This window comes from Monopterus albus, unplaced genomic scaffold, assembly GCF_001952655.1.
Source record: "Monopterus albus unplaced genomic scaffold, M_albus_1.0 scaffold189.1, whole genome shotgun sequence".
Classification (NCBI taxonomy): domain Eukaryota; kingdom Metazoa; phylum Chordata; class Actinopteri; order Synbranchiformes; family Synbranchidae; genus Monopterus; species Monopterus albus.
This window is the reverse complement of record NW_018128069.1, coordinates 533241-546273: the sequence shown is the minus strand read 5'-3', so window position 1 is coordinate 546273 and position 13033 is coordinate 533241. Positions and strand designations below refer to the sequence as shown.

General features: G+C 43.7%; 2 protein-coding genes across 5 annotated transcripts in view; one reads left to right on the top strand and one right to left on the bottom strand.

Moving 5' to 3' along the window:
• Positions 1-7752, top strand: part of aste1a (asteroid homolog 1a) — a 43201-nt gene extending 35449 nt beyond the window's left edge. For all 3 annotated transcript variants that reach the window (XM_020617340.1, XM_020617341.1, XM_020617339.1), the window contains exons 3-7: positions 3653-4476; positions 4694-4999; positions 5435-5639; positions 6255-6390; positions 6587-7752. In XM_020617340.1, the coding sequence (XP_020472996.1) occupies positions 3653-4476; positions 4694-4999; positions 5435-5639; positions 6255-6390; positions 6587-7004 (1889 nt within the window). In that variant the 3' untranslated portion in view covers positions 7005-7752. The remainder of the gene's footprint in view (positions 1-3652; positions 4477-4693; positions 5000-5434; positions 5640-6254; positions 6391-6586) is intronic.
• A 918-nt stretch (positions 7753-8670) lies between these two features.
• atp2c1 (ATPase secretory pathway Ca2+ transporting 1) overlaps positions 8671-13033 on the bottom strand; it is a 46561-nt gene continuing 42198 nt past the window's right edge. For both annotated transcript variants that reach the window (XM_020617450.1, XM_020617451.1), the window contains exons 26-27: positions 11958-12099; positions 8671-10529 (exon numbers count right to left, since the gene is read on the bottom strand). In XM_020617450.1, coding sequence (XP_020473106.1) covers positions 10411-10529; positions 11958-12099 — 261 coding nt within the window. In that variant the 3' untranslated portion in view covers positions 8671-10410. The remainder of the gene's footprint in view (positions 10530-11957; positions 12100-13033) is intronic.

The following is a 13033-nucleotide window of genomic DNA, read 5'->3' as shown; positions in this document are numbered from 1 at the left end:
GAGAGGAGTTAAGGAAGCTATTTTTGTAAAAACAGAACACCCCTCATTAAATAGGGGTGGTGGACTAAGACACAACTTGTCTTCCATCTACGATCCTGTTTTGAGATCTCTGCCAAAACATGCCCACCAGGACAATAGGCATCGGTCCATAAGTGAGGATTCAAAGACAAGTAACGACACTCACCGATACTGCGCTATAACGACTCAGTCATTAGGGGACATTGTTGGGCACCACGGGACTGAACCACCACCAATGGCGATAAATATCTCAAACTCAACACTAGTCTGGCAGAATTGATGAAGCCTCTTGGATGAGAGGTGACACATCTTCGACCTAAAAACCTTTTTCTAAGTTTTTTCAACTCATCAGTTTTATTATTTTTTCAAAATAAACACTCACTTCAACTCTGATGCTGCAACACATTCCAACAAAAGTTGGGACAGTTGCATTTCAGGGCCAGCAATGAGATAAACAATAAAATGATGATTCCATTTGAAACTGGTGACTGCAATCATGATTTAGGAGCAAAGATGGGCCAAGGATCGTCAGTTTGCCAACATATGTATGAGAAAATCATTGAAATGTTTAAAAATAATGTTAATCAAAGCTGGATGACCGTGTTCTCCGATCCCTCATACAGCGCTGCAGCGAGAATTATCACTCTTCAATAAACGATATAGCCACATGGGTTCAGGATGACTTTGACACACCTGTGTCAGCCACTACAATACGTAGTTACATCCATAAATGCTGCTTAAAACTGTACTGTGCCAAAAGGAAGCGCTATGTCAACAGTGTTCAGAAGTTGACTGCTCTGAGCTCAGAGACATCTGGGATGGACCATCACACAGTGGAAATGTGGACTGGTCAGACCGATCAGTATTTCAGGCCTTTTTTTTTGGAAGGAATGGACATTGTGTGCTCTGGACCAAAGACAATAAGGACCATCCAGACTGTTACCACCAAACAAGTCCAAAACCAGGGTCTGTCATGGTCCAGGGTTGTGTCAGTGTCCGTGGCAAAGGTCACTTCCACTTCTGTGATGGATCCATTAAGGCTGACAAATACAGAGACGATGTAGCAACATATGCTGCCTCCAGGGACGCCCATGCGTATTTCAACAAGACAATGCAAAACCTATAGTGCACATTACCAAAGTCTGGCCATGGAGGAAAAGGGTGTGAGTGCTGGACTGGCCTCTCTGCAGTCCCCACCTGTCCCCAGTAGAGAAGGGCTGGTGCATTGTCAAACATAAATTGTATCAACGAAGACCCAGGACTGTTGTGCACCTTAAGACTTGTTTGCAGGAAGAATGGGACAAAATGACACCTGACATATTTAATCACTTGGTCACTAAATGTCTTAAGTTTTGTAAAAAGGAACGGCAACATCACACCATGGTAAATGCTTTACTGTCCTGACTTGTTTTTGGAATGTGTGTGTGCATCCGGATTGGAGTGTTTAAAAAATTAATTTGATGAGGTATCACATCAAATAATTTGCTGCTGTATTGTTTTCAATGTAATACAGGACAAAGGTGATTTACCCATCACTGTTTCCAACATTTTCTGATTTGGGGATCCACCTTATATACTTATACTGTGAAGTACTTTACATCCTGCTGGGTAGCTGGTGGATTTCCCACCAGGATCAATAGTCTGATGATTCAACTGTGTTTGGTTTGATTCATCTGATTCTGAAAAGGAAATGAAGTTATCAAATACATGTAGTGCAGTAAAAAGTACAAGGTTGGTCTCTGACATGTAGTGAAGCCTAAGTATGAAGTGGGTTTACAGTAGCCTAAACATACACTGACTCGGTAGAATAATTGCAGTGAGGCTCATTTTATAGACTATGTAGCCAGTATTACAGTCCAGGTTTCAATAGCGTTCAAATACTCTACAAGATGGGCTACTGCATGTGGTTATAGTTGATTTCCCCTTACGGACTACTCTATTTATCAATCTAAAACCAAACAAACTGTAGCCTAATATGCATGATAAAAAGCAAACTATTACTGTGCTGGTTTAAATATCATCACAGAAAGAATTACCACCTGTCCTCTTCCCTTCTCTAACTATAGGCTTGAATGCTGGAAACGTATATAATCATATTTCCAACCTTCTATGAAGAGATGAACTCCTGGAGCAGGCCGGTGATGAGTGTTGTTGCTGATGTCAGGAAAGTGAAAATTAAGGAAACGGAGAGACAGATACTCGGTATAAGAAAGGAGGAGACGCCCACTCGTCAGCACACTCTGACCGAATTGTCCAGGGCCTGACAGAAAAATTCGTTTGTGCAGCTTCGCAAAGTAAGAGGTTCTAGAAGTCCGAACCAGTGGAGCGCCACAATATTTACACCATGTAGCAGTGACATCCTGTGTCAGTGACACCTCTTTCATGGGGCTGCCATCCACCCCTCTGAAAGAGGGGCTGCCAGATTACTCCGTCTCCATCAACTTCGTATCAGCGCGCACCCAAAACAAAAGCGCACGGCTCAAAACCGGAGGTCAACCGCTTCACTGAAACACAAAAGCATCCACACCAGGAAACAAACCATGCCCCAGCAAATGCGCTCTGGGTTATTTACACATTATAATGCTGTTTTAATCAGATTTAAGTGTGTATTAATGTATTTATTACCAACTATCTCCTCCTGTTATGGCCTCATGATGCTATAAACAGACAATAGATGGCAATAAAGCAAAACACTTTTGTAATAATATAAAATAAGTCCTTATGAAAACTGTTGTAATTATATACAGTATATATATGACTGAACATTTAGAATGTTCTTACCTGCCTAAAAACAACACAGGACTGTTATATTAAATGGTTATATATTACTTGCACTGTAAATGGGAGGAGGGTGTCAAAGTGTTGCCATAACTGTAGCTAGAAAACACATGAAAACCCATTGTCTACTGCAAATACCAGAGAGACTACTAGTCCTGCCACTCCTCAAACAGCCAGTTATTACTGGCACCATAAACCAGGCACAACCCACTAAAACCGTAACAGTGAACCTGGCAGTAGAAGATCACCACAGTCAGTAGGAGTCATCCTCTGAAGACCATGAAGGTCCACAGGATGTCATGGCAAACCATCCCACAGATGTTGAGACCTTTTTCATCTGGACCACATCCATGCACTGACCGACCACACAGCTAACAATAATAGATAAACAATGAATTAGGCACAACATAATGAACTAAGCTCAGATGCCTCGCTAACAGCTGAGTTAAGGGGCCAGTGCCTGTCATGTGGGTGTATAGCTTCAGAAACCCTGTCCTCCACATTTTACCAGCATCGGATCAGGGGAGGTCTGTGTCTGACCATTTAGGTTAACGCGCTCACAGCACAGAACTTTTTCATAAGACAAACTGTCCAGTCTGCATCAAAAGTCACAAGTGTTTTTGTCAGACCACACTGGAAGGCTGAGCAAGAGGCTGTCCACTTTGGGGAGAAGGTTATATCATTTAATATGAGGATATCATTGTGCATTTTCATTCACAGGAGGACGTTCATAGTTCATACAAAAACCTACACAAACAGTTGTGTTTAAACAAGCAGGATACATGCCCTGTTTGTTTAAACTGTTAATAATGCAGCATTCAAAGTGTTCATTGTGTTTCCTTTGGCTGCTGGTCAGGTCTGGATCAGAATCACGGTGGAGAGTACGCTGCATTCGAGGATGTGATTGAGAAGTTCGTCATTGCCCTCAGGGACTGTAGGATCACACCGTACGTTGTGCTGGATGGTGGCACAGACTGTACCGATAAGAAGCTTGAAACTTTGACGCAAAGAGCCAAGGATCGGATCATTAAAGCCCATCGAGCTGCAGCAGAGGGCAGCCAGGAGCGTATCCTGCCACTGCTGGCCAAGCTAGTGTTCAGACAGACACTGGACCGGCTGGAGGTTCCGGTGGCCCAGTGCTATGGCGAGGCTGACGAGCAGATTGCCACCCTGGCCAATGAGTGGCAGTGTCCAGTGCTTTCCAACGATAGTGACTTCTACATCTTCGAGCTCCCAGCAGGGCTGCTGCCTATTGATCATTTCAAGTGGGAGGCAGTGGAGCAGTGCGGCTCACAGAAGTACATTCCCTGTAAGAGCTACAACACCTCCAGCTTCTGCATCTTTTTTAATATTCAGCACCACCTCCTGCCCACCTTTGCCGCTTTGGCCGGGAACGACTACGTGAAACTGCAGAGGACCAGCTGGGCTCAGTTTGCCCCGGCAGGCAGAGAAAAACCAAACCGGCTGGAAGGCCTGCTCTGCTGGCTGAGGGACTTCCAGCAGCCTCGGGAGGCCCTGGAGGCAGCGCTGGGGCTGATGGGAGAACTGAGCAAGAAGAGCAAGGCTGAGGTGTTGCAGGGCTTGTCTCTGGGGATGGCGGAATACCAGATACCTCCCAGCAGCTACCTGAAGATGTTCTTTATCCACAAGGTGGTGCCTCCATTCCCAGCAGTGGAAAAAGTAAGAAACTCCTTTACCTTTTTTAAACTTCTTTTTCTGTGTGTGTGGGGGGGTCTTATCAAGGTCCACAGAATGACAGAAAAATTCGCTTGTGCAGCTTCGCAGAGTAAGAGGTTCTAGAAATACAGCAAACTAAATAACCAGCCACAGCAGCTCAGCTGCATGAGTGCAGTAATTAAGTAGCTATACTCAGTTGTTTGGTCCTGTCGTCCTGAAGACAGCAGGCCTTGTCCCACACTGGATGCTGCTGCCTCTGGCAGAGGCCCGGCTGTGTGGAGACATCCTAGATGTGCTGCAGCTGCGGAGGATGCCTCTCCCCACTCCTGTGGACCACGGCGACATGCCCAGCGCTTGCCTGACCTCCAGGCCCATCCGCCAGGTGATGTACGGGCTGCTGCTGGGCAAAGCAAAGCCACTTCAGGTGGAAGAGAGAGACAGAGAGGGCCTCGAGCTAAAATTCATCCTGGTCCAAAGGACTTATAAGGGGGTCATTCAGCGGCTGGACCTCAACTCACTGGATAAGGTGAAGATTTTAGGATTCATCCAAAGTGCATCATTTTCTTTACACGTTTCGTTGTCAAACAAGCTGCAAAACAGAACACCAAACAATTGTCCTCTCATAAATGACAGAACATGACCAGGGACTGCTCAACTTTCACCTCAAACATCACATTCCACTGGGCGTACATCACATTCCACTGGGCATTGCCACTGCTGACTGTGGTTTAGCTACATTAGTAATATGGCTAAACATAGTGATAACAGTCAAATGTAGACAATACAGTCAGATAAGCTCTTACCTGTGCTGCTGATTTAGCCTGTTTATATAAGACAGTGCACATTAATCAACACCAGTGTAAATGAGTGTTAATATGTCCCTGAGGGGTATAAATGAAGTTACAGTAACTTTCATGTCATTATTCTATATCTGCCCTTCTGCTGCCGTATGTCGGCCCAGGCGGACCCCTCTGAGCGTCTACAGGTGTTACTGGAGGCTCTGGGGGTGCCCGAGGCCTCTCTGAACAGCCTCCCACCTCAGCTGCGCCTCCCTGTGGCCGTCACCTGCTACTGGCTGCAGAGAGCTCAGCCTCCTCCAGACCAGATGATGCTGAAGGCGCTGCTGCTGGGACTAACTATTGTAGACACATGGAGACAACGAGCCGGTAATAAACACAAATACTTCATGATGCTTCAGTTTAGGGTCTTAACTGCACTTGTATAAAACAGAAAAACTGAGCAGCTCAAAGCACAGAATGCTTGGGCTTTTTTCTGGAAAAATGACCAAGCCATTGGTAAATGGCCTGCACTTATATAGTGCTATTCTACCTTACTGGACTGAACAAGCCCCTTCGTAGATTCACCCACACCAATGGTGGCGGCGCTGCCATGCAGGGTGCTGGTCTGGCCACTGGGAAAAACTTGGGGTTCTGTGTCTTGCCCACAGACACTTCGACATCTGGACTGGGGAAACTAGGCACTGAACTGTCAACGCTGCAATCCGAGGTCGACCTGCTCTACCCCTGAGCCACAGCCACCCACAGTTATTAAGCAATTAAAACAGTAGCCTTATTTTACAGGCCCCTTGTTTCTCAGCTAACTTCCTGGAAACAGTCCTGATGATTCCCTTAAAAATAGCTATTTTGTTGTTAATTACAAGAATATTTCCAGAAATGTTCGACACAGTTAAGCACTAAGTATAAGGGAAATGGAAGTGGTAGTTCTACAGTAGCTGTTCCTGTTGTAACCAGTGAATGAGGTTTGTGTTACGTGTCTTGCAGCTTTACACCCTGCTAATAAACAAAGGCTTGATGTGAATGTGGTTCATGCCTTCAACCAATGGCAGCTCTGCCTGAAGGACAGCATCCAACTGAACCAGGTTCTGGGCTACCCTCTACCTGAACCCCAGATTGCACGGTGAGGACAGCACATTAATTGGTGCTGCTGGTCTCTGGACAGGGTTTGTAGAAAGTCAAACATAAAATCACCAGCTGCATCTTTTAAGAATTTTTTTGAGGTAACTGACATTTTAAAATGTTTCCAGACCTGCAGATACCTTGTATTCCTTTACCAACAAGGGGAAATCTCTTGTTTCTCCGATGTTGTTGTTCAGGTTGTATGAGGGGACCTTCGTCCACCAGCTGGTCCATGTGATGAAGACAGGAGGAAGACTGGGGTCCCTTCTAAAGAGTGATCGATCCAGTGTGAAGCGGTACCAAACCATGGTGTTTATTGTCCACCAGTTTTATACTCAGGAGACCTCGAAATCCTCAGAGACCCAGAAGACAGCGACGGCCCCACAGCGGCAGCCTCTGGACGACCTGACTGCCGACCTGCAACAGATGTTCACTCTGCATGAGGATGAGGAGTTTGTGACTGAAGCAAACAGTGCGGTCACAGCGCTGGAGGATCTATCGCTACATGATCTAGTGTCGGTGAGAACTCGCTACAAAACCAAAGAGAGAAACAACCGGTGCAAAATCCCAGAAATGTCCCGCAAAGAGGAGTGCAGGGGCCTGGACATCATCTGAGGACTGGAAGTCCACCTCCAACTCGGACGTCTCAGAAATTCTCATAACTTCATTCCCAGTATAGATCAAAAAGTGTTGTGCTGTTTAAAAGCCACTATCAATGAGAAACCATTCAGGAAACATATATAGCTTATGGAATGACTGACCTTTTCTAAAAGCTCACTAAGAAATGGGAAGATCATTGGAAAAAAAATGGATATTATACTTGAATCTTTGAAATCTTAAAAACAAAACAAAACAGTATTTTAACTTGGAAATCTTTGTATAGCTTAAGGGTACATGGGACACTGTGCAAATGTAAATTATTTTATTCTGCCAGTAATTTAAAACTTAAAAATATTCACTTTACTATGATGGGAGACAAAAGCAGTAAATCATCATAATTAAGACTGAAACAGGAGGATTTTTAGTATTTGTTCTTGAAAAATTAAGCACCGGACCAATTCTCTTTTCGGATCAACAACCTAATTAATCTATTAACTGTTACATCTACTTTATATCCAATGTGATATAAAAAGTTGACATTTTGCAGGTCTGTCTAGCACACTTCTTTCAGCCAATCAGCCTTATGACTTTACATATATTCATGTTCATATCCAGATGTGCAGACATCTGTGGAACACATCAAAAGTAAAACAGTAGTGTTTCCAGTGTTGTAATACCCTTCTTTATGGTTTGTCTGTCATTTTCTGTAAGTGATTTTTGCTCCAACATAAAGATAACCATAATTAAAGTCCACTTTAAGTAATGGTTAAATCTGTTGTTGCTTTTTTTTTTTACAGATCTTATTCAACAGTGTTGAATCGAATGCTTCTGTAGTAAACACCTTGAAATCATCTGTACAGGGGACTCGCTGAGTGGTCCACTGACCCCTCACACCGTACAGTACGTGGTACTGGACTCTGTCTTCACATCACTGTGTCTCCAGATCACAGAGCAGAAACGTTAGCGGAGTCAACAGAACTGATGGAAACGCTACATGAATAAGACTTGGGTTGTTAATATCTCCGCTGTCATCGTGGTTAATTCTTAAAGCTTTTTACTGACATCACTACAGGCTCAGTGTGAGAAATAAAAACCTGGAGGAGGAAAGGAACACCTGAACTCCGTTGTATTTCCATTACCTAAAATCATCTTTTATTTCATGTTGGAAAAACATATTAAATACAACATTTGCACCAAAGTTTGGTCCTCCACATCAGTCACGTGCACAGTGCAACGTAAAAAAAGGATTTTATTATAGAAACAGCAGCAGAGTGAAGGTGTGTTTTCTCTTTTCTAATGATCATGTTTTAACCACTGCAAATTTACCTTTTGGAGAAAAAAAGATAAACATCTACAGATCTCAGCAATATGAAGCCAAGTAAACTACATTTCCCAGAAAGCACCACAACAGTGTAAAGCAATTAAAGGATGAGTAAATCCTCCTTTAATCGAGAAGTTTGACAAGCTGGGGAGATATTTTATTTCCCTGCAGCCGCCTTCACCGGCTGACCTTCAGACCAGCAGCTGGTCGGGTCCTCCGCCACAAACACGTCATAATATCAGGGGCGCACCGACACCAATCCCCCGCCGTCCCTTAGCTAAACACGTCTCCTCCTCTGCTCAGCCAGAATGAGCATAATGTAATGTTGCCTTAATGTGGCAACATTAACTTGTACCCCTTAGCTAAACACGTCTCCTCCTCTGATCAGCCAGCATGAGCTTAATGTAATGTTGCCTTAATGTGGCTTCAGTTAACTTGTACTAGTAGGGGTGGTGTGGGTGCATCCCTACTTCATACACAAGTGGGCAAGGGCGAAGAGCTTAAATATGACAGCAGTACAAGTAAAAGCAGAATTCCTTTTAATTTAAATAAATCAGTGTTTAGAAAGATGCATGAAACAATCAACAGACCACAGAAAGTTCCCAAGTCCACAGAGTGGAGGTGTAACAGTACAGCTGTTCCTCCTCACATGTCTGGTACAAACACCTAGGTCCCCTTCACACCAGTAGCTTGGTTCATTTGGCACGGACCAAAGAAAACAAAAAAGGTTGCATTTTAGTTCAGGTCTGGTTTAAGCTCCCATATACTATTAATATGGCTGCAGTCAGGGTTTAAAACCAGAGGTCAGGAGCCCCCAGACACACCTCAGCAGTTTTCACAAGTTCTGACCAGAAACCAACAGAACAACTCAGTAGTTCATATTTGATTCAACTGTTCACTGATGCTCCTGTAAATTATATCTCCCCACACAAAGATCTAAATTATGCAACAAATGCTGAAGCCGTTATTGACGTCTTATTTTGTAAACGCACTGAGGCTAGAATCACTGGAAGGCTTGTTGAATCCTGGACGAGCTGTTATTTTAGAAAAGCTTTGTTTCTTCACATGTGAGATCTGGGTTCCTGTTCTGTGTCACTGGTTTGACGGGGGCAGGATTTTTCTTAAATCAAAATATCAGAGCTGTTGGGCTGTTTATGTCACCAGTACTTTCAATCAAACACAGCCTGTCTGGGAGCCTGAACTGCCAGTAAATTAAAACTAAATCTCTTTATTCTCAAGACTTTAATGTTGATTGCTGCTATTCAGTCACACATATTTAACTTTATGAAGGAATACTTGTTTTAAAACCTTTGGCTTCCTTTGTACAGGGGGCTTGTACATAATATACTGTATTAGGTAGTGAAAAATAACAACTTTGGTATCTGTGCTGAACCTCAGTAAAAACATGTAGATGATGCCAACACCACTGTGAGACTCACAAGTTGTAGAGAACATGAAGCTTTAGAGGCACTAAATGTTAAACTAAATGTTTCTCTGCCCGAATCTCTACTTTACTTTTACTGAGAAAGACTTTATTTTCCTTCCTGTACCAAAAGCCAAAGAGAGACGAGATGTTTCTGTACCGTTACACCTCCACTGTGTGCTGTAAACCCTTCTCCAGAGGAACTAACACAGTTGTGTGCAGTCATCACCTTCCACCAAGAGAAGCTGATCTCCGCCTAACTGAAAGATTACAAAAGAAGACTGGAAGAGAATACAAAGAGGTGCACATGTCTCTAGACGTTGATTATCTTACAGTAGATCCTAAACACCGAGCCATGGTCAGTCCTTGGCGGTTTCCCCAAAGCTACAATGAGGCCGAGCATGGAGAGGGCACAAGCTGAATGGGACCCATGCTGCCAAGTTCGGTAGTAAAGACAGAGTACATGATCAGATCCCCCAGCAGCCATCTTGTCCAGCCCCCTCTAGGAGCGCCCTCCAGTCCCAGACCAGAGTTTCTCCACCCGTTTGATCTCACAGGAAGGTCCTTACAGTCAAAGTCAATGCCATCCTTTGTGAGATCCTAAAAACTATCATCTTCATTGTCCTCTTCCCCCAAACCGCTGAGTCCGTCGGCCCAGACAGTGTGGGTGGGTGGGGTCATACCTCGTGGAAGTCAGTAGGTGGGGTCTTCTCAGCTCCCCTCCACCTCTCCACCTTCTTTATGATCTCCAGCACTACGCAGACTGAGGAGGTGAGGCTGACCAGGAACAGCAGGTCTGCAGGACAAACACAGCACAGGGCTGAAGCTGCACTCTCCTGTCACACACTGCAGGACTACACATCAACTTGATTTTCATTGTCAATTAATCTGCGGACGATTATCTTCATTAATCACTTTGCCCATAAAACATCAGAAAACAGTGAAAGGTGACTAAAAGTTACTTTACTGGACCACAGCTTCCCTTTATAATGACATAAGACTCAGAAAAGCATCAAGTCATCACACCTGAGAAACCTTTTTCACTGCAATGTTCAGAATCTTTGCTTAAAACAGGACTCAATGAACTGATTATCAGAACAGGTGCAGATGAACTTTATGTCCATAAACTAACTGCTGCAGCTCTTAAATAGAGTTTCCTGCTTTATACTAAGAAGAAACGATGCAGCGTGTGTCAGTGCACATCTATCAAACTGTGACTTTAGGAAAGAGATTTTAATTAAAATGATAAAGTACTTATTGCGTCTGACAGTGCTGTAATCAATGCTCACTAAATGGGGAAATGAACTTCTAAACCAGTCAAGGCACAAAACTTAAAGACAGGATAAAACAACGTGCACTGACAGCGGTCTTCCTACACACCAACAGAGAGTAACATGTTTTCTCAAGGTACAAAAGCCAGTTCTTGTTTTGGGAGCTCTGCCTGGAGCTGCCTCATCATCACCTGGAATACATTTCTGTGGTCGGCAGTTGTGAGCAGCTCCATGTGCACTGTGGTACAACTTTGTAAATCTTTAGCCATGCTACTGGACTGGAATCTCAAAAGCTGTTGGATGTGATGAAGTGTGGTTCAGATGTTCATATTCCTGCCAAGATGAACTGTGAGAAGTCTGGTGACACTCTGACTTGTCCTCTAGCACCACCATTTAATCTGATATTGTGTTATGACCAAATACCTGCAAAACTAATGCCAGTTAGTAACATGGCCATAGACTCTTTTTGTCTCCTGAAATGAACTCAAAGTGTTTCACACTATTTCCCATTTGCACACAAGCACTCACACACCAGTGACATCACTGGGAGCATCTTGGGGTTCAGCATCTTGCTCAAGGACACTGGCAAAGCTGGGAATCAAACTGCCAACAATAGTAAAACATGTCCCGTATAACTTTCCCAAGTCCAAGGCAACGTCATAAAATATTCAGTTAACTGTGATGTGAAAACAGAAGAAATCCTCACACTGCTGGAATCCACACAGTAGTTTAAAGATTAATCGATTATCAGAATTGTTGCATATTTTTACACACTCAAATTTTTCCCAGAGTTCAAATGCAGCATCAGTAAACGTTAAAGCTGACTCTGCCAGTGATGGATAACAAAGCAGAGACAGCTCTGCTACCCTCAATAGGTACCACCTGCTCACAGTGGAGGTTGTGTCTGAGAATCTAAACAGTTGTTTTTTGTGAACTCTTCCTTCAACACTTACCAAGGATGCTGAGGCTCTCTGTCTGGAAGACGCTCTGCAGAGGAGGGGAGTAGATGACAAGGAGCTGGCCCATGATGGAGGCCAGGACAGCATAACAGAACATCCTGTTACTGCACAGCCCCATCTCATGGACCATACGAGTCTGAGAGCAACGACACAGCGTCACATTCATGAACAGTGGGAAAACAAAACATTTCTATCAATCTACAAAACCAAGTAAAAACTGAGGGCAAGTTTGGGGTTTGTAGCAACTAATCTGATCAGAGCTGCAACTAATGATCATGTGTTTTATACAGTGCCTTGCAAAAGTATTCAATTTTTCCACATTTGTCACATTACAACTACAAACTTCAAGATTTTTTACAAATAAAAATCTGAAAAGTGTGGTGTGCATATGTATTCGGCTCCTGAAAAGTGTGGCATGCATATGTATTCAGGCCCCTGAATACATTGTCAAAGCACCTTTTCGCTGCAATACTGAGTCAATACTTTGTCAAAGCACTTTTTGCTGCAATACCAGCTGCGAGTCTTTTGGGGTATGTCTACCAGCTTTGCACATCTAGAGACTGCAATTTTTGCCCATTCTTCTTTGGAAAGTAGCTCTAGTTCAGTCAGATTGGATGGAGAGCGTCTGTGAACAGCAATTTTCAAGTCTTGCCACAGATTCTCAATAGGATTTAGGTCTGGACTTTGACTGGGCCATTCTAACACATGAATATGCTTTGATCTAAACCATTCCATTGTAGCTCTGGCTGTATGTTTAGGGTCGTTGTCCTGCTGGAAAGTGAACCTCCGCCCCAGTTGCAAGTCTTTTGCTACTTCTAACAGGTTTTCTTCCAGGATTACCCTGTATTTAGCTCCATCCATCTTTCCATCAACTCTGACCAGCTTCCCTGTCCCTGCTGAAGAAAATAATCCCCACAGCATGATGCTGCTACCACCACGTTTCATGGTGGGGATGGTGTGTTCAGGTTGATGTACAGTGTTAGGTTTCCGCCACACATAGCGTTTTGCATGTATACCAAAAAGTTCAATTTTGGTCTCATCTGACCAGAGCACCTTCTTCCACATGTTTG